General features: G+C 36.6%; 1 protein-coding gene across 4 annotated transcripts in view; it reads left to right on the forward strand.

Annotated features, from left to right (window-relative positions):
* Positions 1-22,506, forward strand: part of TMEM260 (transmembrane protein 260) — a 60,881-nt gene that overhangs the window by 17,003 nt on the left and 21,372 nt on the right. For 3 of the 4 annotated variants that reach the window (XM_057543461.1, XM_007192912.3, XM_028169241.2), the window contains exons 4-9: positions 11,026-11,203; positions 12,388-12,501; positions 16,054-16,233; positions 17,798-17,838; positions 20,915-20,998; positions 22,205-22,319. In XM_057543461.1, coding sequence (XP_057399444.1) covers positions 11,026-11,203; positions 12,388-12,501; positions 16,054-16,233; positions 17,798-17,838; positions 20,915-20,998; positions 22,205-22,319 — 712 coding nt within the window. The remainder of the gene's footprint in view (positions 1-11,025; positions 11,204-12,387; positions 12,502-16,053; positions 16,234-17,797; positions 17,839-20,914; positions 20,999-22,204; positions 22,320-22,506) is intronic. The other variant, XM_057543460.1, reaches the window with a different exon arrangement.

Here is a 22,506-nt window from a genome sequence, read left to right on the forward strand (position 1 = left end):
TATATATGGAATCTAAACAAAAAAACAAAAAAATGGTCATGAAGAGCCTAAGGGCAAGATGGGAATAAATACACAGACCTACTAGAGAATGGACTTGAGGATACGGGGAGGGGGAAGGGTAAGCTGGGACAAAGTGAGAGAATGGCATGGACATATATACACTACCAAACGTAAAATAGATAGCTAGTGGGAAGCAGCCGCATAGCACAGGGAGATCAGCTCGGTGCTTTGTGACCACCTAGAGGGGTGGGATAGGGAGGGTGGGCGGGAGGGAGATGCAAGAGGGAAGAGATATGGGGACATATGTATATGTTTAACTGATTCACTTTGTTATAAAGCAGAAACTAACACACCATTGTAAAGCAATTATACTCCAATAAAGATATTTTAAAAAAAAAAAGGATTCAGTAGATTCATAGTATTCATAGAATTCATGCCTTTTTTAAAAAAAACTGATAAACAGATTTAAAACAGTGCTTGCTAAGTCATCTTTTCTTTTTAATTTATTTATTTATTACTTATTTGGCTGCATCGGGTCTTAGTTGCAGTACGCGGGACCTTTCGTTGCAGCGCGCAGGCTCTTTGTTGTGGTGCGCAGGCTTCAGAGCGCGCAGCCTCAGTAGTTGTGGTGCATGGGCTCTCTAGCTGTGGCACATAGGCTCCAGAGTGCATGGGCTCAGTAGTTGCGGCGCACGGGCTTAGTTGCCCTGCGGCATGTGGGATCTTAGTTCCCTGACCAGGGATTGAACCCGTGTCCCCTGCGTTGGAAGGTGGATTCTTAACCACTGGACCACCAGGGAAGTCCCACTAAGTCATCATATTTGCTTAACAAGTTTAAGACCAGATTCACCTACAGACATATTTGTCAATGTGATTTTTGCAGCATCACTTAGATAAGTCTTGTGCACATTTAATGTCTTTTTCTATCTCAAATTCGCAGTGGCTTATCGATATGAAAGATTCATTGATATTTGGCTCAAAAAGACATAAAATGGAAACTTTGAGGTACTTCGTTTGAAATTTCACAAAAGTTTGAGAAACCGTAAGGGATCTTCTTTACACATCAGTGTGAAAGGCAATATGAGTAACTGTGAACCTTCCGTATTTTATTTTTCCCTTTGAAATATTGATGTTATAGACAAGGGATAAATCAAGTAATATGAAAAAAAACTTTTAAAGTAAATTATTATTTCTATACTGTTGCCAAAAGAATATTTAAACACTTGAATTAAAGTACAGAATGATGAAATAATTTTTCCCTAGTTTCTGAAAGATATGTCCATATGGACCTCACTTTATTTAAAAAAATCAGCGTAACAAAATCAAAATGAATCTTTTAGTTTTTTTCCCTTAATCTCATTTGTTACTAAAACATCACTTTTATAACAGTAAAGGACAGCAGTGATAAAGGACATGGTTCTTAAAAGAAACAAAATTTACTCCAGTACCAAAACATCTTTTCTTTCAATTTTTTTACAATTAAAAAAGAATAATTTCTAAGTAATGGCATAAGTTATTTTATAAAGCATTACTGGAGATGGTTGGACTTAGGTTGAGGTAATCAGAAACCATTGCTATTTGGATATTTGAAGAGCATTAAAAACTGAAGATAAAGTATATCTGAAATTAAATACATATATATAAACATTTAGTTTTCAAAAAATCATATAGCTTTTCTAGGGATACACAAATACACATATATGTAAAGTGCAATATACTTTTACCTTTTAAAAAGTGCTGATATGCTGACATGGCTATCTAGTGATATCAGTAGTCCAAAAATAGTTCTATTGGCTTTGTAATACTTTAGAGAGTTTTAAGTTCCTCACATCTGGTTTCCTTACTATGTTTTGATTAGGTTACAGTTAAAATATTCTATTCCTCAGAAATACAGAAAAATCTTACCTATTCAGTACCCATTTAATATGTTTAATTTAATGAGAATCTGGAGATGGAGCAACTACCCTAGTCTCGGTGAAAGTACTTTTGGGAAAACTTCTTGGAAAGGTGACGCCCGTATTGAGTTGTAAACAATGAGTGGCAGTGGCCAAGTGAAGGCAGAACCGTGTTCCAGATACAGAGAACCTCCTGTGCAGAGAAACCCGGAGGTGGAGGAGAAAGAGCCTGTAAGCACAGGGACTTACGAGTCATTCAGTGTTGCTGGAGCGCAGCTCGAAATGGGTTATGTCAGAAATGAAGCTACAGGTGGACGGAGACCAGATCACGAAAATCCTTGTCTGTTGTCAGGGGGAGCTTGGAATATGCTCGATAGTCAAAGAAGAATCCTTAAAGGGTTGGAGGCAGAGAAGTTCAAGATCAGATATGCTTGAGGTCCCTCACTCTGGTGGCAGCGGTGGGCCTAGCCCTGGAAGCAGGCAGCACGCAAAGCTGCAGTATTGGTGTGAACCTGAGGTGAGGGTTCAGATAAGCTGAACCAGGGCAGTGGCGATGTGGGTGGAGAGAAGAGCGTGAGTGTTTAAAATGCTGATGAAGTACAGTTGGCAGGATGTGATATGTTTGGCAGGGAGAAAGGGAGAGGGGCTCTGATGATGACTCCTAGGTCTCTTCACTTAGATAACTAAACGAGGGAGATAATGAAATTTACTAAGAGAGAGAACACGGGAGCAGGAATTATTTCAGGGAGGAGGATGAGAAATCAATTTTGCATGTACGGACACTGAGCTTCTATGGAACATCCAGAGTTGGGGTGGCTTTGTGGTGAGGGTACAACAGTAAGTTGGGGCTAAGGTAAGTTCCAAACTAAGGGAGAGGCATTGCTGGAGACATTTGGTTTCTTTAGTTTGTAGCTGGCAGGTGAAATCAAAATGGTGAATAAAGTCACCCAGGCAGAGCAGAACGAGAACAATGTCCTGAGAAAGAAATCTTGGGAAACACTGGCTTTAAAGGAGTGAAATGCAAGAAGAGGAGCCATTTGGAGAAAACACATAAGGAAGATCCAGAGCCATAGAAGGAAAACCAGAGGATGTGAGGTCCAGATGTCAACTCAGTGGGTGTGGCTGGGGGAGTGACCCAGTGCAGCAGAGGGGTCCCCAGAGCCTATCGTATTTGGCAGTTAGATGGTCATTGGGGACCCCAGTGAGAATAATTTCGGTAGAGAACTAGGGTGAGAACAGAGGGTGGAGGCTGCAGATGTGGATGGTGTGAAGCCAGTCCTGAGCCTCGCCGTGACCCTGAAACTTGCCTTCAGGAAAGCGTCCTCGACATCAGCTTGCTCTTTAGTCATTTATCTCCATCTCAATAAGGTGAAACGAAGCATGCGCGGATAATGTGTATACCGTGAACAATACAATGAGACTGCCTACCTACAGAGTCAGTGAATGAATTGGAGACCTCCGAAGTCTTCAGAAGCTCCTCATCCTCAACCATTGCTGACATTATCCTTTGACTGGTTAGCCAGTCACAGACTCAGCTTGCTGTGTACTGACGTGGGGTGTCACATCTCCTCGTTAGCCTGCGTGTGATGTGGCACTGGGCCACACACCTGTCTTCCTACATTGGGCTCACCCTGCAGACTAATTAATGTATGATGTACTGCTTGTCTTTGGAGACAAATGCTTAATTTTAATGAATATCGTATGATTTTGAGAACAGCTTTATTAAACTCTTCCATCACAGGCTCCTTTCAACAGTAGAGTCCAGTCTTGCTTTACAGGCCTGTTCCATCCTTCAACAATTTGCCGTCCCCTTTCCCAACCCACTTCCCGCTCCCTGCCTGACTTGAGCTTTCAGCTCCCTCATTTCCTCGATGCCCCTACACTTGCCTTCCATTTAATTGAGACCTAGATCCCTTTGCTCATCTTTTTGATCCCTCCATCAGCCCCCTGCTGGCTCTGTTTCTGTCCCCATCCAGTGTAGACCCTGTGGTTCATACTTTAACATCTTTCCCTCTTGTCCTTCTGTCCTGCTTACCTAGTAAAGCCCCTAAGCCCAGCTCCGTCCAGCCTGCCCAGGCCCAGCTCAGGCTGCTGCACACCTTTCCACAGCCATGTGGACTGAGGCTACTGCCCCATCTCCACAGCCCCTGCGATCTCCAGCCTCAGCTGAGCATTTATTATTACATGTTATTTGCTACCTACAAGTCCTTGTTATGTAGCCCTCCTCAGCTTGTGGAGTTTTCTCACAACAGACGTTTCAAATTATCTCTACTTTTCTTAATCCATTAATTTGTACATGTTACATGGTCAGTAAATGTTGGCTGATTCTGAATCTTAGTATGAAGCAAACTTTTAAAGGCAGTGTGTTCAAACATGTGTGTTTGAAGGGACATTCACAGTTTGATTTATAAAAGGCTGTTGGAATCGAAATTCTCACAGGCTTAGCCTATACATCATTTTATGGAAAACATAAATAGTAAACTGACAAGGCCTCCAAAATGTTTTAGTATATTCTCTGTATGGATGGACACGTAACTTTCTGCTCTTAAGCATACTGCCGTCTCTTCTGTGTTCCACAAAGCTCTGACAACTTCAGCATTTATTGTCAGAATTTCCTCACAGTTTTTCTTGAAGACTTAATAGAAATAATAAACAGGGAAGGCAGGTTGTTTTAGTCAGGATTCTTGGTTGCAAGCAGTTGACTCTGGCTGTGTTTAGCAGAAAAGAAACATTGAAAGGAAGTTGGGAAGAATGCTGCAACTCAATAATAAAAAGACAACATAATTTTAAAAATGGGCAAAAGATCTGAATAGACATTTCTCCAGGGAAGATGTACAAATGGCCAATAAGCGCCTGAAAAGTTGCACAACATCATTAGCCATTAGGGAAATGCAAATCAAAATCTCAATGAGAGGGACTGCCCTGGTGGTGCAGTGGTTAAGACTCTGCGCTCCCAATGCAGGGGGCCCGGTTTCGATCCCTAGTCAAGGAACTAGATCCCACATGCATGCTGCAACTAAGGAGCTGGAGAGCTGCAACTAAGGAGCCCACCTGCCGTGACTAAGGAGCCTGCCTGCCGCAACTAAGACCCAGTGCAACCAAATAAATAAATGTTTTTTTTAAAAATGCTTTTTAAAAAAAATCTCAGTGAGATACCACTTCACACCCACTAGGATGGCTAGATCAAAAAATCAGATAACAAGTGTTCACTAGGTTGTGGAAAAATCAGAACCCTCATCCACTGCTAGTGGGAATGTAAAATTATGTAGTGACTTTGGAAAACAGTCTAGCAGTTTCTCAAATGATTAAGTGGGTTGTCATAGGCTCCAGCAATTCCACTCCTAGTTACATACCCTGGAGAAATGAAAGCATATGTCCACACAAAAACTTGTACACAAATGTTTATAGGCACACTATTCATAGTAGGCAAAAGGTGGAAACAATCCAAATGTCCATCAACGGAAGAATGAATAAGCAAAATGTGGTATATCTATACAGTGGAATATTAATTCAGCCATAAAAAGAAGTGAGATACTGATACTACAAGTTAGATGAACCTCGAACACATTGTGCTAAGTGAAAGAAGCCAGTCACAAAAGTCCACATATTCTATGATTCCATTTATAAGAAAGCCCAGAAGAGGGAAATTCACAGACAGAAAGTAGATTAGTGGTTGCTTAAGGCTGGCAGGGAGATTGGGGGTGGGGGTAGGGGGGAGATAGTTAAAGGAGATAGAGTTTCTTTCTGAGGTGATGAAAATGTTATAAAATTGACTGTAGTGATGGTTGCATATATCTGTAAATATACTAAAAATCTTTAATTGTACACTTTAAATGGGTGAATGTACAGTATATGAATTATGTCTCAATAAAGCTTTTTACAAAAGGAAACATTCAAATCTAGCATTGGAAAAAAAAAAGAGAGAGAGAAGGAAGTTGCAGAGCTTGCAGAATTTCTAGGAGGGCTGGATTACCAGGCTCTGAGCCCAAAATATTCAGAGTCCTGGGCAGGTATATGCTAGTGAAACCACCACTGCTGCCATCTCTGGGCCCCAGACACCTCAGCTTACACCACCAACACTGACCTGGATTCTGAGCACTGCCCTTCAAAGTGCTGCCATCGTTGTCTGTGAAAATGATGCACAAATCCCACCAGCCATGTCTGATTCTGTCTCCATCCCTGCTTCTAGGCCTCACGATTTTCCAATTCAAAGAATGGAGCAGGTGATTCTGACAGACAGAGCCCAGGTCATACACCCATGCTCTAGCTGCAAGGGAGATTGGAAAAGTATCTCGTATTTTCAGTGTGTATAATAGGAGGGGCTGTGCCTCATAAACTCGTATCCCTCAAGCATAGGAGAGGATTTTAGATGTTAAGCAGCAAAACCAAAAGAAAAGAAAAGGTCCACTACCCTTTTGTCTTCAATTTATATTAGGACTACAACCCAAATTCCTATAGACTGAGTTGATTTCTAAGCAAGCTCATTTGAGATGCTAAAAAGATCAAGATTATAGGTTTGATTTCCATTACTGGTTTTATAATCAGTTACCTTCTCTTCTATAACCTTACTCAGCAGTCTCACAAATTATTTCTCTGATACCAAGAAAAATCTAGTGAAAGAGTATATGGATTATTTGTTGTAAAACCATCCTGACCTTGGCAGGTGGGTGGTGTGGGACAGAAATCAGGTGGGGAAAATTCAGATTATAAAGACCTTGCTGTTGTAGGATAAGTCTTCAATAAAATGCTAATGTACATAACTATCTGTAATAGTCTAAGGTGACTGGATAAATTTTATCACTGAAGTTGATAATTTTACCTTTACTCTTCAATTTCTAAAACCTTATGAAATATTTGAAAAGGCAGCTAACATAGTTCATAATTCCAATAATTAATGTCAACAATTCAAACACTAGGATGTCTTCTGAGCATAATAATGTGTTAAAAATCATTGTAGATTAGTGAATCATGAGTTTTCTTCCTGAGGATTTGTACATATCCGTTCTCTTTAATTAACTGTTTGGTGGTTTTAAACTTTAACTAATTGCCCTTTCAAAAAACAAAAAAAAGGTTAACATCAATCTTGACAGGTGTTGTGTACAATTCAAGTTGGTAGTATGTTGTGTTGATAAAACATAGACATAAACACGATTCTAATAATGGACAAAACTTTTGTTCTGTTCTACTCTTCACTCAAGGAGGTGCATAGTTAACCAAGTAAAAGTACAATGTATCATTAGTCTGGAATAAATTATTTGACATTAAAATTAAAATAACCATCTTTTACCCCATAATGTCATGGTCCTAAATAGCTAGACTAACAATTTCAATCCTGGTTCTGCCACTTAATAACCTACCATAGGACTTGGAAAAATTACTTGGCCTCCCTGAGCCTCAGTTTCTTCATTTGAAAAAAGGAGACAAATCACATCTACTCATAGGGTTATTGTGCAAATTAAATGAATTAATATAAAGAAGGCACTTAGAGCAATACCTGAAACAGCTAGCAAGAAACTCAATAAATGTTAGCAAATTATCTTGGAAATTTGCTGATTTGTTTTTTTAACTTCTTATTTTGACGTAATTTCAGATTTATAGAAAAGTGGCAAGAAGAGCCCAATTCTTTGTCTACCCTTTACCCATGTTCCCCAGATGTTAGTATTTTACCACATTTGCTTTATCCTTGACTCAGTGGGTATGTATGTATTGTTTTGTTTTGTTTTTTAACCATTTAAGAATAAGCTGCAGTCATAGTATCCTTTTACCCTTAAATGCTTCAAGATATGTTCCTTAAAAACATTTTCTTGTATATCCACAGTGGAGGTCTCAAAATAAAGAAATTATCAGTGATACAACACTGTTACCTAACCTTCAGACTTGATTCGATTTTTCCAATTTTCTCAGATAGTGTGCTTATAGTAGATCATGTCTTTTATTCTATTGTGTTATCCCTTTAGTGTCTTTAATCTGAGATGGTTCCTCATGATGTTTTTTTTGTTTTTTGTTAAGACCTTGACATTTTTTGATACATACAGGCTAGTTATTTTGTACAATGTCCTTCAGTTTGAGTTTGTCTTTGCTCTTGCTTAAATTCAGGTAATGCATTTTTGGCAGGAATGCCATAGAAATGATGCTGTATTCTTTTTATTGCAATAGATAAGGAAGCATATGATGTTTGTTTGTCCCATTACTGGGCTGTTAACTTTGATCATGTGGTTAAGATTGTGTCTGTCCAGTTTGCCACTGTAAAGTTACCATTTCTCCCTTTGTAATTAATCTTTTTACAGGGCGATAACTTTAGACTATGTACATATTTCTGTTACTGCAAACCTTTTACCCACTGTTTTGGTATCCATTGATTATTGTTATGACAGTTGCCAAATGGTGATTTTAATTCCATCATTTCTTCTACAGTTATTAGTTGACTTTCCATGGACTTTCTCTTCTCACCCAATTTTTGTATCACTATAGATTCATAGATTCTTATTTATTCATTGGGTTACAGTCTATTACTATAATTATCTTGATGATCAAGTTATCCCCAGTTTGGCCATGAGAGCCCTGTAAGCTGGCTCCTATGTCCTTTTGTCATGTCTCCGTTTGAGCACTTCCTTTCTTTTAAGTAGAGGAAGGAATCTTGTATCTTATGCTGACTGTCCAGAGTCATATTGAGAGCTGAACCTTAGAAGTTCCTTTAAAATGTTACTAATACTTTAAGATTAATTCATTCTCTCATTTGCTAAGTTTCCTTTCTGTGCTTGGGGCTAGATGCTTCCAATCTAAGTGAAGTTTAACTCCAGTTCATATTTCAAAAACAATGTCAAAATAATTGTTACAGACAATTAAATGCTATCAATGCGCAGAGATGGGCTAGAAACCAGGGAATTGAAGAGAAAGTTGAGAAAAGAGCAGAGTTTTAATAAAGGAGCAGCGAGGCTATTCAGTTCAGCACTACAGCATGAGCAAAGGTGCAGAGCTAGGAATAGTCCTGTCTTATTAGGGAATTTTGAGGAGCTTGAGTTGGTGGGAGATCATGTTGGTAATTAGTGGCTAGGGGTGTCTGGTTTATTGGGAGCCTGGATTCCAGGCTGACTCATTTCTAATTTATCCTATAGGGATGAAGAGTATTCACAAAGAGTATGTTTCAGAAAGTTTAATCTGATGTTATATTGCAGAAGGGTTGGAAAAACATAAGACAAGTTAGGAAACTATTAAAATAATTGAGTCTAAGGCAATAGGAATATAAATCGAAAGGAATCTGGGAAGGAATTTGGAAGGAAGAAATAACTTTAGGGTACTGAATCAGGATAACTGGGAGAATGGGGTACTCTGCAAGAAATAGGAAACTGATGATTTTTATAAGGGAAAGAAAACAGAAAAATTGTAAAGAGAAACTCAAAGAAAAACAGGTTTGGTGATACTGAAATTTTTTAGCTTTTTTTTTTTCTATTAAGATTGATTAAAAGCCATACAATTACTCCATAATTTTTTTTTTTTTAAAGGAGGCAATCTTAAACTTTTTTTTTTCGGGGGGTGGGTTTTATTTATTTATTTATTTATTTATGGCTGTGTTGGGTCTTCGCTTATGTGCGAGGGCTTTCTCTAATTGCGGCAAGTGGGGGCCACTCCTCATCGCGGTGCGCGGGCCTCTCATTATCGCGGCCTCTCTTGTTGCGGCGCACAGGCTTCAGACGCGCAGGCTCAATAATTGTGGCTCACGGGCCCAGTTGCTCCGCGGCATGTGGGATCTTCCCAGACCAGGGCTCGAACCCGTGTCCCCTGAATTGGCATGCAGACTCCCAACCACTGCGCCACCAGGGAAGCCCTATAATTTTTATACAAAGCAATACAGCTAAAAAGTAATGACCTGGGGCCATATAATATCATAATTATTAGACACAGAGATGCTTGCTGAATAATGCTTGTAAGCAATAGATTTTCAGTAATAGCTTTAATTTTCATAGCTTTAGATTTATAGTGAAATAGGAAGTTGTTTTGGTTTGATATGCCACATTACCAGTTTCAAATCTTATCTCTGAATTGAGATCCAGTTTCCTTGACTGATTTGAAATGTGGGGCTCTTGTTGGCATTTGGGGGCGAGGAATTTGTTTCCAAGTGTAGTATTTGATTCTTCAGGGTTTCTAAAATTCACATTCCCATCGTTCTCTTTAAAAGATACATCATTTTTAACTTTGACTTTGTGTAAAGAAGAAATCATCAGAAACTAAGAATCTAGCTTACAAGATCTTAAGGGCTTCCCTGGTGGCGCAGTGGTTGAGAATCTGCCTGCTAATGCAGGGGACACGGGTTCGAGCCCTGGTCTGGGAAGATCCCACATGCCACGGAGCAGCTGGGCCCGTGAGCCACAGCTACTGAGCCTGCGCGTCTGGAGCCTGTGCCCCGCAACGGGAGGGGCCGCGATAGAGAAAGGCCCGCGCACCGCGATGAAGAGTGGTCCCCGCACCGCGATGAAGAGTGGCCCCCGCTTGCCGCAACTAGAGAAAGCCCTCGCACGAACCGAAGACCCAACACAGCCAAAAATAAATAAATAAATAAATAAAATAAAGTAGCTATAAAAAAAAATTAAAAAAAAAAAAAAAAAAAGCACCAAATATTGTGACCAAGACATATTTTGCCAAACGTTGGGAGATAAATGTAGGAAGTACCTAGATCCAAACATTCCACAGTAAGTGAATGTTCCTGAACAGATATTCTGCTGTTTCATTAATTTTTACAATTAAACACATATCAGTCTTAACCAGTCGTTATCATTCTTCTTCTTAGAAATAGCAAGAAAAATGACACAGGTTTGTTATCTCTCTAGCTACTGTCTCTTCAGGCTTTCTGAACTGGCTTGAATCCTAAAGGTTACATCTGAGAACTAAACCTCATCCAATCCATAGGATACCAAGCAGGTTTGTTCATTTGTTTGTTAATAGGTTAATATATGGACTTCATAATTAAAATCTGTTGAAAGGAATTATTACATGAAGTAATGTATCAACCATCTAATGTGTTGGGATAGTGCTGGGCGACTGTCATAATTTCTGCTGCTACAGTTCACATAAAGGAAAATAAAGTCGGTTCTTTTTGTTGGGAAAGAAGATTTCATGTTATCTGTATTTGCAGGCTTTCTGGCTCATATGCTGGAGGAATCCTTGCTGCGGGGGTGTTTTCATTTTCTCGTCTAACATGGCAGTGGTCCATTGCAGCAGAGGTTTTTAGCTTAAACAATCTGTTTGTGGGGCTGCTTATGGCTCTTACTGTACATTTTGAGGAGGCAACAACTGCACAAGAAAGATCAAAGGTAACCTATTTTGATCAAAGTGAAATCACTTTTTGTTTTAATTTTTAGACAGATGCTCTATTTCTTTTTAACTTTGGTTTAGATATTGTTTATCTATTCTGATTACTGTCAAGGTAATCTAGGCATGTTGAGAGAGAAAATATTCTCAATTCTTTTACTCTGAACCATGAGAGCCTTTATAAAACATGAAATTTTTTTTCTTTCAGAGTTCAGAAGTTTTTTGGAGAATTAGGGTATTCTGAAATCCCTTTTGAGTCCTATGGGAAAGATAGACTTGTTGGTTAATCCACCATCGTGTGCGTGGGTGTGCGTGTGTGTGTGTGTGTGTGTGCGTGATCTTAAGATGCCAAGTCCTAGGTTGACTACCTTAGATTATTTACCATTATGGCACATTGACTTATTCTCTAATTGCAAAAAAGATCAAATTTGCACTTTTTTTTTTTTTAACCAAAAGGAGAGGATCAACTATAAAATGAAGTAGTCCCAAAGAGATTACAGTGACTTCTAAGGCCAACACTATCATCAAAATAATTTGAAATGTGGAGGAACCCTGTCTTCTAAGGGCTTACCGTCTATACATTGAAGAGTGCTGGATCATCTTAGTATATGCGCAGCCTGTGTCATTAAAGATTATAGAAACAAAAGAATATAAAAGTTTATCTGTGGCTTCCATAAACAAACCTGTGGTGCTATTAGAGTTTATTTTTTGTTTAAAATAAACTTTTTTCTGATTATGAAAATAACACATGTTCAAAAATAGCAAAAAGACCACCCATAGAGAACCAGGTTTCTAAATAAAAGTGTTATATTCAATTTATTTAATTCAATAGGAGAAAAAGTAAAACAGAGTTGTTGAACTTCAGTTCTAGATTTCACTGGAATGAGAATTACACAATATCCTGTTACTGTTAGGACATGTCATCATATAGGACTTTCTAAAACTTAGTTTGAAGACAATAATTTAAGGTCACTCTGCAATGATTTGATGAGAATGAAAAATAATAATAAAAAATAATGGTGATAAATATTAGTGCATGTTAAAGCATGACTGTTTGCATCTAAGAGGTTGATTTTAACCTGACTTATCGTACAAATGCTTAGCTTTAATATAAAGAGTAGTTTTTTACTATTGTGCTGTTTTTGGTGAATTTTTAACTTGGATTTTTTCTTTTATTTATTTTCAGATAGCTAAAATTGGTGCTTTCTGCTGTGGCCTTAGCTTATGTAATCAGCACACAATAGTACTCTATGTTTTGTGCATAATACCATGGACTCTCTTTCGACTTTTAAAAGAGAAGGTAAGTTTTTGAGTAAAAATGAAAATTCATAATATTTTATTTATGCCCACTATGACATTTATGGAATCAGAAAACATGGGCTTGCTTTATTTATTTATTTATTTATTTATTTATTTCATATAAAGCTTGATAGGAATATCATTGAATCTATAGCTGGCATTGGGTAGTATGAACATTTTAGCAATATTAATTATTTCAATCCATGAACATGATATATCTTTTCATTTATTTCTGTCTTCTTCAGTTTCTTTCATTAATGTCTTATAGTTTTCAGTACACAGATATTTCACCTCCTTGGTTAAATTTATTCCTAAGCATTTTATCTTTTTTGATATTATTGTAAATGCGATAGTTTATTCTTTTCCAGATAGTTCATTGTTATTATATAGAAACACAACTAATTTTTGTGTGTTGATTTTGTATCCTGCAACTTTCCTGAATTTGTTTATTAGGTCTAACAGCTTTTTGATGGAATCTTTAGGATTTTCTATATAAGATCATGTCATCTGCAAACAGAGACAATTTTATTTCTTCTTTTTTTTTTTTTTTTTTTGTGGCCCTGCTGAGCCACCTGTGGGATCTTAGTTCTCCCACCAGGGATCGAACCCCTGCCACCTGCAGTGGAAGCGTGGAGTCCTAACCACTGGACTGCCAGGGAATTCCCACTTCTTCCTTTCTAATTTGGATTCCTTTTATTTCTTTTTCTTGCCTGATTACTCTAAGTAGGACTTCCACTACTATGTTGAACATGAGTGGTGAGACTGGTGAGTGGGCACCCTTGTCTCGTTCCTGATCTTAGAGGAGAAGCTTCCAGTCTGTCACCACTGAGTATGATGTTAGCTGTGGGCTTGTCTTACATAGCTTTTATTATGTTAATATATGACTCACATCCATTAAATGAGAATTATTTTAGAGTGGGATCAGCCACTGGCTCGGCTCTGCAGATGGTTAGAACTGCTGGCTGAGATCTCTGCTCTGGCACTGCTGCAAGCAGGAACGTGGTCTGCCAAGATTGGAGACTGGTTGCTGTAAGGCCTGCTCCCCTTCTCCGTCTCTATCTGATCCCCAGTGGCTGAGCCCTGAAGATCCCCCCAGTGGTCCCTGCGAGGTGAGAACTGAGTGAGCCTCCTGGGAAGCATCCTGCAATGCTGGGGGAGCTGGATATCCACCTTGGGCTCTCTTTTCCCACTGGAAAAACTGTAGTCCTAGGGAAGTCCTCCTGGTGCAGTGCTGTGCTGGCCTAGCGGAGGGGTGACATGGTCAGAGTGCCCCCTGACACTTCGAAAGCGGTCCTTCTCAGTCTCTGTGGTCCAGGAGTATGCTTTAGCCTCAACCCCAGTTTCTGGGATTTTCACAGTGTGGCCATGTCTATGGATAGTTGCTGATGGTGTTTTGTGAGAAGGACTGAAGTTGGGAATGATTTATGTTGCCATCTTGATGGTGTCACTCTTAGCCAGTCTTCTGATATCACAGGAGGTGCATTTAGATATCAGAGAGGTACATTCTCTGGCATGAACTTAAAAAGCAAATCTTTTGTGTTAGTTCTTTGAAGGGAGAGCCGTATTCTTGTATAAAACATGCAAGACTCATAGTTGACAAGTTAGGAGCCTGGTCTGAGAGCCTGTTTACTCTGTACTTAGATCAGCTACTGATGAATGACGAAATTTGGGGAAGTATGACTCTTCAAAGGACCTTTTATTTTCATTATTTAAAGAGCAGAGGCTAGAAAATAAGATCTACCAGTGAAGTGACAGGGAGTTGGATCTCACTGGTCAGGTGATCTAAGGCAGAGCTGGAAGTCCTGAGTCAGTTGGTTGCAACCCTGACTGCTCACTTAAATTATCTGGGAAGTTTTAAGAAAGTAAGTAAGAGAGAGTGTGCATGTGTGTGTGTCTGTGGGTATCTGTGTGTGTGTGTGTGATCCCAGCACCCTAAAATAATTCTGATTTAATTGATTGGGGGTAAGGCCCAGATATTAATATTTTTAAAAAGTTCCCCAGGTGATTCCAGTATATGTGCAGCTGGGACTCAGAACCACTCTCCTGCACTCTCTGAAATAGTTCTCATGTGATTGTTTCCCTGTTTATTTCCCATACAAAAGGAAAATTCTGCAGCAACTGCATCTTGCCATTCTAAACTGAACCTTATAATATGCAGAAACTGCCAAAATCTAAACATTTACTTTCTTTAAAGCTACTTTTAAGAATAGCAAAGGCATATTTTTTTTTTAAAGATTTATTTATTTAATTGATTGGTTGCTATGTTGGGTCTTCGTTTCTGTGCTAGGGCTTTCTCTAGTTGTGGCAAGCGGGGGCCACTCTTCATCGCGGTGCGCGGGCCTCTCAGTATCGCGGCCTGTCTTGTTGCGGAGCACAGGCTCCAGACGCGCAGGCTCAGCAGTTGTGGCTCACGGGCCCGGTTGCTCCGCGGCATGTGGGATCTTCCCAGACCAGGGCTCGAACCCGTGTCCCCTGCATTGGCAGGCAGATTCTCAACCACTGCGCCACCAGGGAAGCCCCAAAGGCATATTTTTAAATTAGTTATTTCTTACACTTTTTTCATCCCATCATTTTTATGAATCTCATTACCACTTTAGAAATGTCAAACAAAATTAGTACTATAATAAAAACACTCCGTTTTCAATTAAGAATGTTTATTTGAAAATGCTGATGGAAGTCAACTGCTTTTCTACTTCTGGTGAATGCAAACTTTGGTACTCATATTCACTGTCACCTATGAATTTTCCTTTTTTGTAAAGGAAAAATGGGCAATTTCCAATCACAATATTTGTAAGGGACCCCTTTCCCAGTTACTAAAGCAACCACTATTTGAATCTTTCTAGTATACCAGAATTCTTCTGGACTTAATCTTTATAAAAATTTGGCAGTGTTGTCCTTTGTTTTAAAAATGTGAAGATGAGAAATATATTCTCCTTGAGGCAAGACTGTTGCATGCAACAACAAATTTCCTTCCTTCCTATGTAAATTGAGAAAAAAGAACATTTGGATGAACTGGGATGTTACTTAAAAGCTAGCTTCATTTGTGCCAAGTATTTCCATGAAATGTCCAAAACACTTGTAGAAAGAACATATTGTCAATGTACAGTCATAATAAAGTATATAGTTGAAGTCTGCTCCTGATGATGGGAATGAAGTGTATCAGTATTAGAACAATATTTTGGGCATTTTCAAAAACAGCCAGACACTGTAATCACTTCCAAGTGGGTTATCCAGCTGTGCAATGCTGCATGTCATGACATGGTTTTAAATGTAAAAGATGCATTAAACATGATACTCATGAGTCTTTGCTAATATTATTTGCTTCACTCAGATTTCACCTGCCATGCAAAGGAATTCAGACTGATGCAATTTTCTAGTAATCCACAGTAATCAGAAAGTTTAACATCGTATTCTGTGGTGACTTAATATAAATTGAGAGATCAGCTCTGAGTAAACATATTTGATGTTTTCCTTGATGTGTTCTTGAAGTTCCAGGATGAATCTGACTAAAATAAACATTATTATACATGTGACACCGTGTGCTCTGATGCAGGAACTCTCCCTGGGCTTTTTGTTGAAGTTGAGTCTGTACCTCTCTGCTGGTTTGCTGCCCTATATCTACCTTCCTATCTCATCCTACCTCCATCAAGCCCGTTGGACCTGGGGAGACCAGACAACATTGCTAGGATTTTTGACACATTTTCTCAGGGAAGAATATGGAACATTCAGTCTGGTAAATTTATATTTCAAGCCATTTTAAGGAAATAAGTGGCAAAACTTCAGTGTTCTGCCTGGACCTGGAGTGGAAAGAAAAAAAATCAGTGTTTGTATCAGTGACAGTACCTGGAATTTTCATTTGTTATTTGTATAGCAGACTTGCCCCTTGGAATGTAGCCTTTCACATATGTTAGAAAAAAAAATGAATCACTTAATCCGACATCATCCTGTTGTATATCCTGAATATATTTTTCAGGATAACAAGCAGTAAAAAGACTGCTTCCAGCAGGTGAAGCATTTCAGTCTTGTTAGCATTGGGTATCACTTTGGGCTCTTGGTCTGTGATTAAAAATATTTGGAAAAAAAAAAAAAAAAAAAAAATTTGGAAATGATTAAAGGGAAAAAAATCTCAAAAATTTTAATATACCTTAATGAGTATATTTGTTTCTTTTTTTAAAACATATTTGATGAACAGTGTTCATGTTAGTATTCAGTGGGGGATCTAAATATGTAAATGCTTCATAAAATATGATCTCATTCAATGGAAACTGTATGTTCTAAAGAATTTCAAAAGGCCTTTCTTTCCCTAAGACATAAATTAGGGGAAAACACTAAATGTGGTTGTAGGTAATGGCTATCTGAAAAGTGAAAGGATAAACAGATGGGTTTTTATTCTAAGGTAGACAGTTGTATCTGATTTTTCTTTCATGGTTTGCACTTTTTGTGTCTTAAGAAGGCAAATCTCAGAAGACTACAATATTATATGATAACATTAATACAAAATTCTAAACCATGCAAAAACTAAACAGTCTATTGCTGAAGGATACATAAAAAGTAGTAAAACTATATATTTTTAGAAAGTAGGGGAATAACTAACACAAAATTCTTATCCCCCAGTTACCACTGGGGGATAAGAAAGCCCCTTTGAGAGCTTTGTGAGATGCCTTATGGTATTCGTGCAGTTGTGTTTCTTCAATGAGTGGTGAGTCTATAGATTTTTTAAAACTCTTTATTCCCTAAATATATATTATGTATGTTTTTTGTATGTAGGAGGTATTTCATAATAAAGTCATTTAATAAAAGGATAATTGTTATTTTTTGACTTAGAAAGTTTGGTACTTTAAATTTATACTCTGGTTTACTTACATGGTTATTCCATTGAAATATTGCTTGAGGGCCATTCCAGATTTGAAATGTGTATAATTCACACATAATTGTGAAATTACAGGCAGGCGATAATGAGCTTTAACCAAAGTGCCCAAAAAAAGAGCTTAAAGAGACTTTGTAATGAAAGTGTAAAATCTGTTAGTTCATTAATGTGTTAATCATTCCTGCTGGAAGAGTGTAACTGATTTTTAGCCAATTATTGTCTCTGAAATTATTCCTAAGGGATATCTGTGTTTAGTTTTCACTGACTTCTCCTAAAAAATCCAATAAGGCTCTGAAGTAAACACTTTGAATGAAGAGACAAGTTGCATTGTATATTTAAACATGTATCTTTTAAATCAGGGTAATTAAAACACAATAGTCTACCAAAGCTTCAGTTTAATGCTTATGCAAATAAACTTTTTTATGTTTAGGCCAAATCGGAAATAGGATCCAGTATGTCTGAAATATTGCTGTGAGTATGAAATATCCTAAACTATTTTTAAATGAATTCTTTATTAGTTCCTTTAAATGATTTCAGGGATTTCTGAGTTTATCTCTTTGTGAAGCAGTACGTCTGAGATGTAGTTTTCACCTCTGTGGTTAACAGTTTTTGTGTATAATGACAAATATTCCAGCATTTCCTTCAATAAGATAAAGCTTAAAATGAACAATAAATAAAACAGTAAATAAGACTATTAGGAGACTAAATAGAATATATAAAATGAAAATGTTTCAACTTTCAGTTGTATACAAAATTACCCAATGTATTGTTGCTTTAGAAATAACTTTTTCTTTGTTTATATCGTCTTTCTTTTGGAGACATTTTAGAACATTGTATTTAGCACAGTTTGAACGATTATTTTCTTGTTATTTTGGTTTGAGCTATATTCATTTAATTCTTCAAACATTAATTTATTTAATGTTTTTTAAGACTTCCTTTAAGCTGTCCATAAGCTCTATTTTTGACTTGCATATTTTTAAACATCCAGCCTTATTAGAGCCAGCAAATATATTTTCATCTATATTATCTATTAGAGTTCTTTGAAAAATGGGTTAATATTTGCTTTAAAACCTATACAAAGCTGGGATGAAGTGAGAGAGTAACATTGACATATATACACTACCAAATGTAAAATAGATAGCTAGTGGGAAGCAGCTGCATAGCACAGGGAGATCAGCTCGGTGCTTTGTGACCACCTAGAGGGGTGGGATAGGGAGGGTGGGAGGGAGACACAAGAGGGAGGGGACATGGGGATATATGTATACATATAGTTGATTCACTTTGTTATACAGCAGAAACTAACACAACATTGTAAAGCAATTATACTCCAATAAAGATGTTAAAAAAGAAAACTATACAGGTTAAGGCAACTTGAAAAATATACATACCAGTTCTGTAATATTCTTAAAATATTTTCAATATAAAATTAGGGATGAATAGGTTTCTCTAACACTAAAGTGATCTCCTAACTATTAATATGGAATTCACAGGACTACTTGAAAACTATTTTAAAAATATGGGGAAAATATTTCAAATCTATATGTGAGGTAGTTCACAGGTTCTCACAGTTTCTGTCTTGTTCATTTGCTAGCTTGCTTGCTTCCTTCCATACTTCCTTCTTTTCTTTTTAAATTACTTTCTTTTTACTCCAAGAAATGATACATAATTATTACAGAAAATTTAGCAAATACAGGTAAGCAAACCAAGAAATTAAAATTACTATAATTCCAACATACAGAGATAACCACTGTTCTTAACCCATTAACATTTTTGTCTATATCCTTCCAATATTTTTAATATTTTTGCTTGTTTTTGAAAATGTAATCATAATGTATACTCTGTTTTGTTAGCCTGCTGTTTTTCATTTAATACTATATCTTGAAAATATTTCCCTGCCACCAGTTATTCTTATATAACCTTTTGAGGTTCTTACAATTGACTTTAAATATTTATTTTTATGTCTGACAGAGACTTGTGGCTCCTTTTTCTTTTCTGTTGGGAAGAAGGTAGCAAGAAGCTCAGTTCCTGTTTTAAAGATAAAGACAACTTTATCAGTGTCTCTGGGCTTCTCCATTGTTTTGCTTTTCTCCATGCCAAGACTCCCTGCCTGCTCTTTTCTACCTACCTTTCTTTTCTACCTACCTTCGAAGTTGTTATCACATTCAGGATCACTAGTATATTTTGTCTTAACAATCCCACATGAACTCCAGAGAAGCCTCAAGACTAATCGTAGACCATGCACCTAACTTTCATTAGTTGCACATAAAAGTCATTTATTGGGGAACTTAAAGGCCTCCTTTACATTGAAATAATAGCAGTTAGGTCATATACTTAGAAAAAAAGGCTTGACAAGAGTGATGACCACTCACACCGACACTATTTGCTCAAACGAAATCATAATATGGTATGGGGGCATAATCCTAGCACTCTCTGAATGAGTGAGAAAATTTCTAGTCTTTAATTGTTTCAGGTGGACAAGAGTATTGAGAAAGGCAACTCATAATTAACTTACTAGAAAATCCTTCAACATGATGGAACCTAATCATCTACTCTTTTCCAGTCAAGCAAATTACATTCTTTCTCCATGCATATCTTTAAATTGGAATCCTGTTGAATTGCATACTGGAAATTATTGAATCTAACCCTAGGCAGTGACCATGTTTTAGAGCTTACATTTAAGCAACAGATCTCCAAGAATAAATTTTGAGACTGACTTCATTCCTTTTGAAGAATGGTTTGAAATGGGCCTCATGCTGGAATCAATTTTTCAAGTGTATTTGAAAATGAGTAAGGATATCTTCTCATAGTAGATAAGTTTCCATTAGTAAAATACACATTGTGTGGTTTCCATAATTATGGCATCACATTTTCTTCAGTAAAATTGCCAGTAGGGAGAAGAAAGTTCTTTGAGATAGTGTATAGAGTCATTTCTTTTTTAAAAATTGGAGACTGCTAGAGCTATTTGAGAACTCAGATAACACTTAGAAAATGCTTATTAGTGAATGAAAGAATTTAGATTAATTGTAGGGGAAAAATACATTTCTTGGAGATTGCTTAAACATTTTTTGAACCAAATAGTATAGAAAACAAGGAAGCCTTTTACGGAAGAAGATAACCTAGAAAAGGATGGTTAGAGATCACTTCTCTTTCCTTTTTTCTTCATGATTGGATCTCCAGAAAATTATTTGACTTGTTTTATTTTCAGTTTCACATGACTTCTTATCAAACTAATCTAGGATGCAAATTGGTTTATGATATCAGTATAGTATACCAATATCAAAAATACCAAATAATTATTTGTTCTTATCTCAGGTCAAATTGTGTAAGTTGTTAACCAAATGTTACAACTGGAAAATATCTTAGACTGTTTAACTCTTTCTTGTGGTACTTTTTCTCCCAAATTTAAAAGAATACAAAATAATTTTAAAATCTGACTCAAAGCCTTAAAATTATTCAGTGCATAATCAGATACAGTCTATAAAGAATGCTTTATTTTGAACTAACAAATTTGTTTTTTGCCAACAATAAATTAGATTGTCTTTTACAGTTCTCAGGTGACAAATATGAGGACCCAACTCTCACTCAACATTCAAGCCCTTGCAGTTTGGGCAAATATATGTTTAGTAAGAAAGTGAGTAAAGTAATTCCTTTTTCCATTATTTTTCCCATGTTCATTAATTGAATTAATATATTCAGTATGTCATTATAGAACATTGCCAGTAGTATTTTATATTCCAAATAAATGACTCTAACCAGTTCTATTAAGGCAAATATGTATTGCTTTTTTGCTAGGTTTTTTTTCTAATTATAAATTAATGACTTTGAAACATTGAACAGTATATTATAATCTAACTAGGTGGGCCATCTGATATCTTAAACTTCTGGTTTGATCTCTTACTATCCCATAGCCAATTATTGTTGCTTTGCAAAAGAGGCAAACAATTATTTGAACTCCCGTGAAGAAAAAAGTAACCTCCAATGATAAAAGGAAACCTAAAAAATATAGCACTGTTAACCTCCATTAATTTCTTGTTCATTTACTTTCTAGCCTGTTGAGTGTATTTTATGTAAATATATATTTGTATATACATTTATAGTTTTATTTCCTTAACATTATATTTTGAGCTTTTTCCCATACCATAAGAGATACTTAGAATCATTTAAATTTCTGTATAATATTCCATACTATAACCTAGGACAATTAATTTAAATGTCCTCCTATTTGAGGGTCTTAGATTGCTTCCACTTTTTCCACTATTATAAGTAATACCAAAGCATTGTTGTGGATTAATTCTTATCCACATTTCTGGTTCTTGCTTAAAAATTTATGCCCACATGTCAAATTACTGGGTCAATGAATGTGAATATTTTCTTTAAGGCTCTTGATATATATTATCAAATTAACTTTTCTTGAACATTGTACTAACATATATTCTCATACAACTGCATTCTCACCAGCACTGAGATTTGTCATTTTTAAATCTTTATTATTTTGATGCATGAAATTACTCTTTTGTTTTGCATATGTTTAATTACATCTTAAATTTAACAAGATTAGTAATTTATATTTCTTCTGCAGATTTTAACTTCATATCTTTTGCTGCATGGTTCCAAATTATGCTGTCGACAATATGTAGTGCAGTGTATGGTTTATTACTATGCTTTGGTTATCTATTCCAACTCATATTTTTAAACCTAAGATCTTTCTTTTTTCCTGCTTAAAAATGGAAAGTTTTTTAGTTCCAAATATTTTTTTCATAGTTTAAAACTATGTAATATTATTATTGATATTCATGTCACATAAATAATTTTGGACATATTTTAATTTTTTTTATAGGGACAGACAGAACTCATCATTAGTATGGCTTTTTACTGGAATGTTTTGCATTTATTCATTGTTCTTTGCTTGGAGGGCAAATTTAGATATTTCAAAACCACTTTTCATGGGTGTGGTAAGTTTTACTTAGATATATCCTTTGACCAGAAAGTTAGTGAAGAATGTACAAATTTGTCTTTCATGAATCTTGTAGAAGAGCAAGTTATCTCAGAAATAGTTAAAATTGTATATACATTATTATAAATCAAAATTTAAATTATTGAACCAGTAAGGCTAAGCCTTCTTTTTGGGGGGGGGGAGGG

Source organism: Balaenoptera acutorostrata, chromosome 3 (assembly GCF_949987535.1).
Source record: "Balaenoptera acutorostrata chromosome 3, mBalAcu1.1, whole genome shotgun sequence".
In the NCBI taxonomy this organism is placed as follows: domain Eukaryota; kingdom Metazoa; phylum Chordata; class Mammalia; order Artiodactyla; family Balaenopteridae; genus Balaenoptera; species Balaenoptera acutorostrata.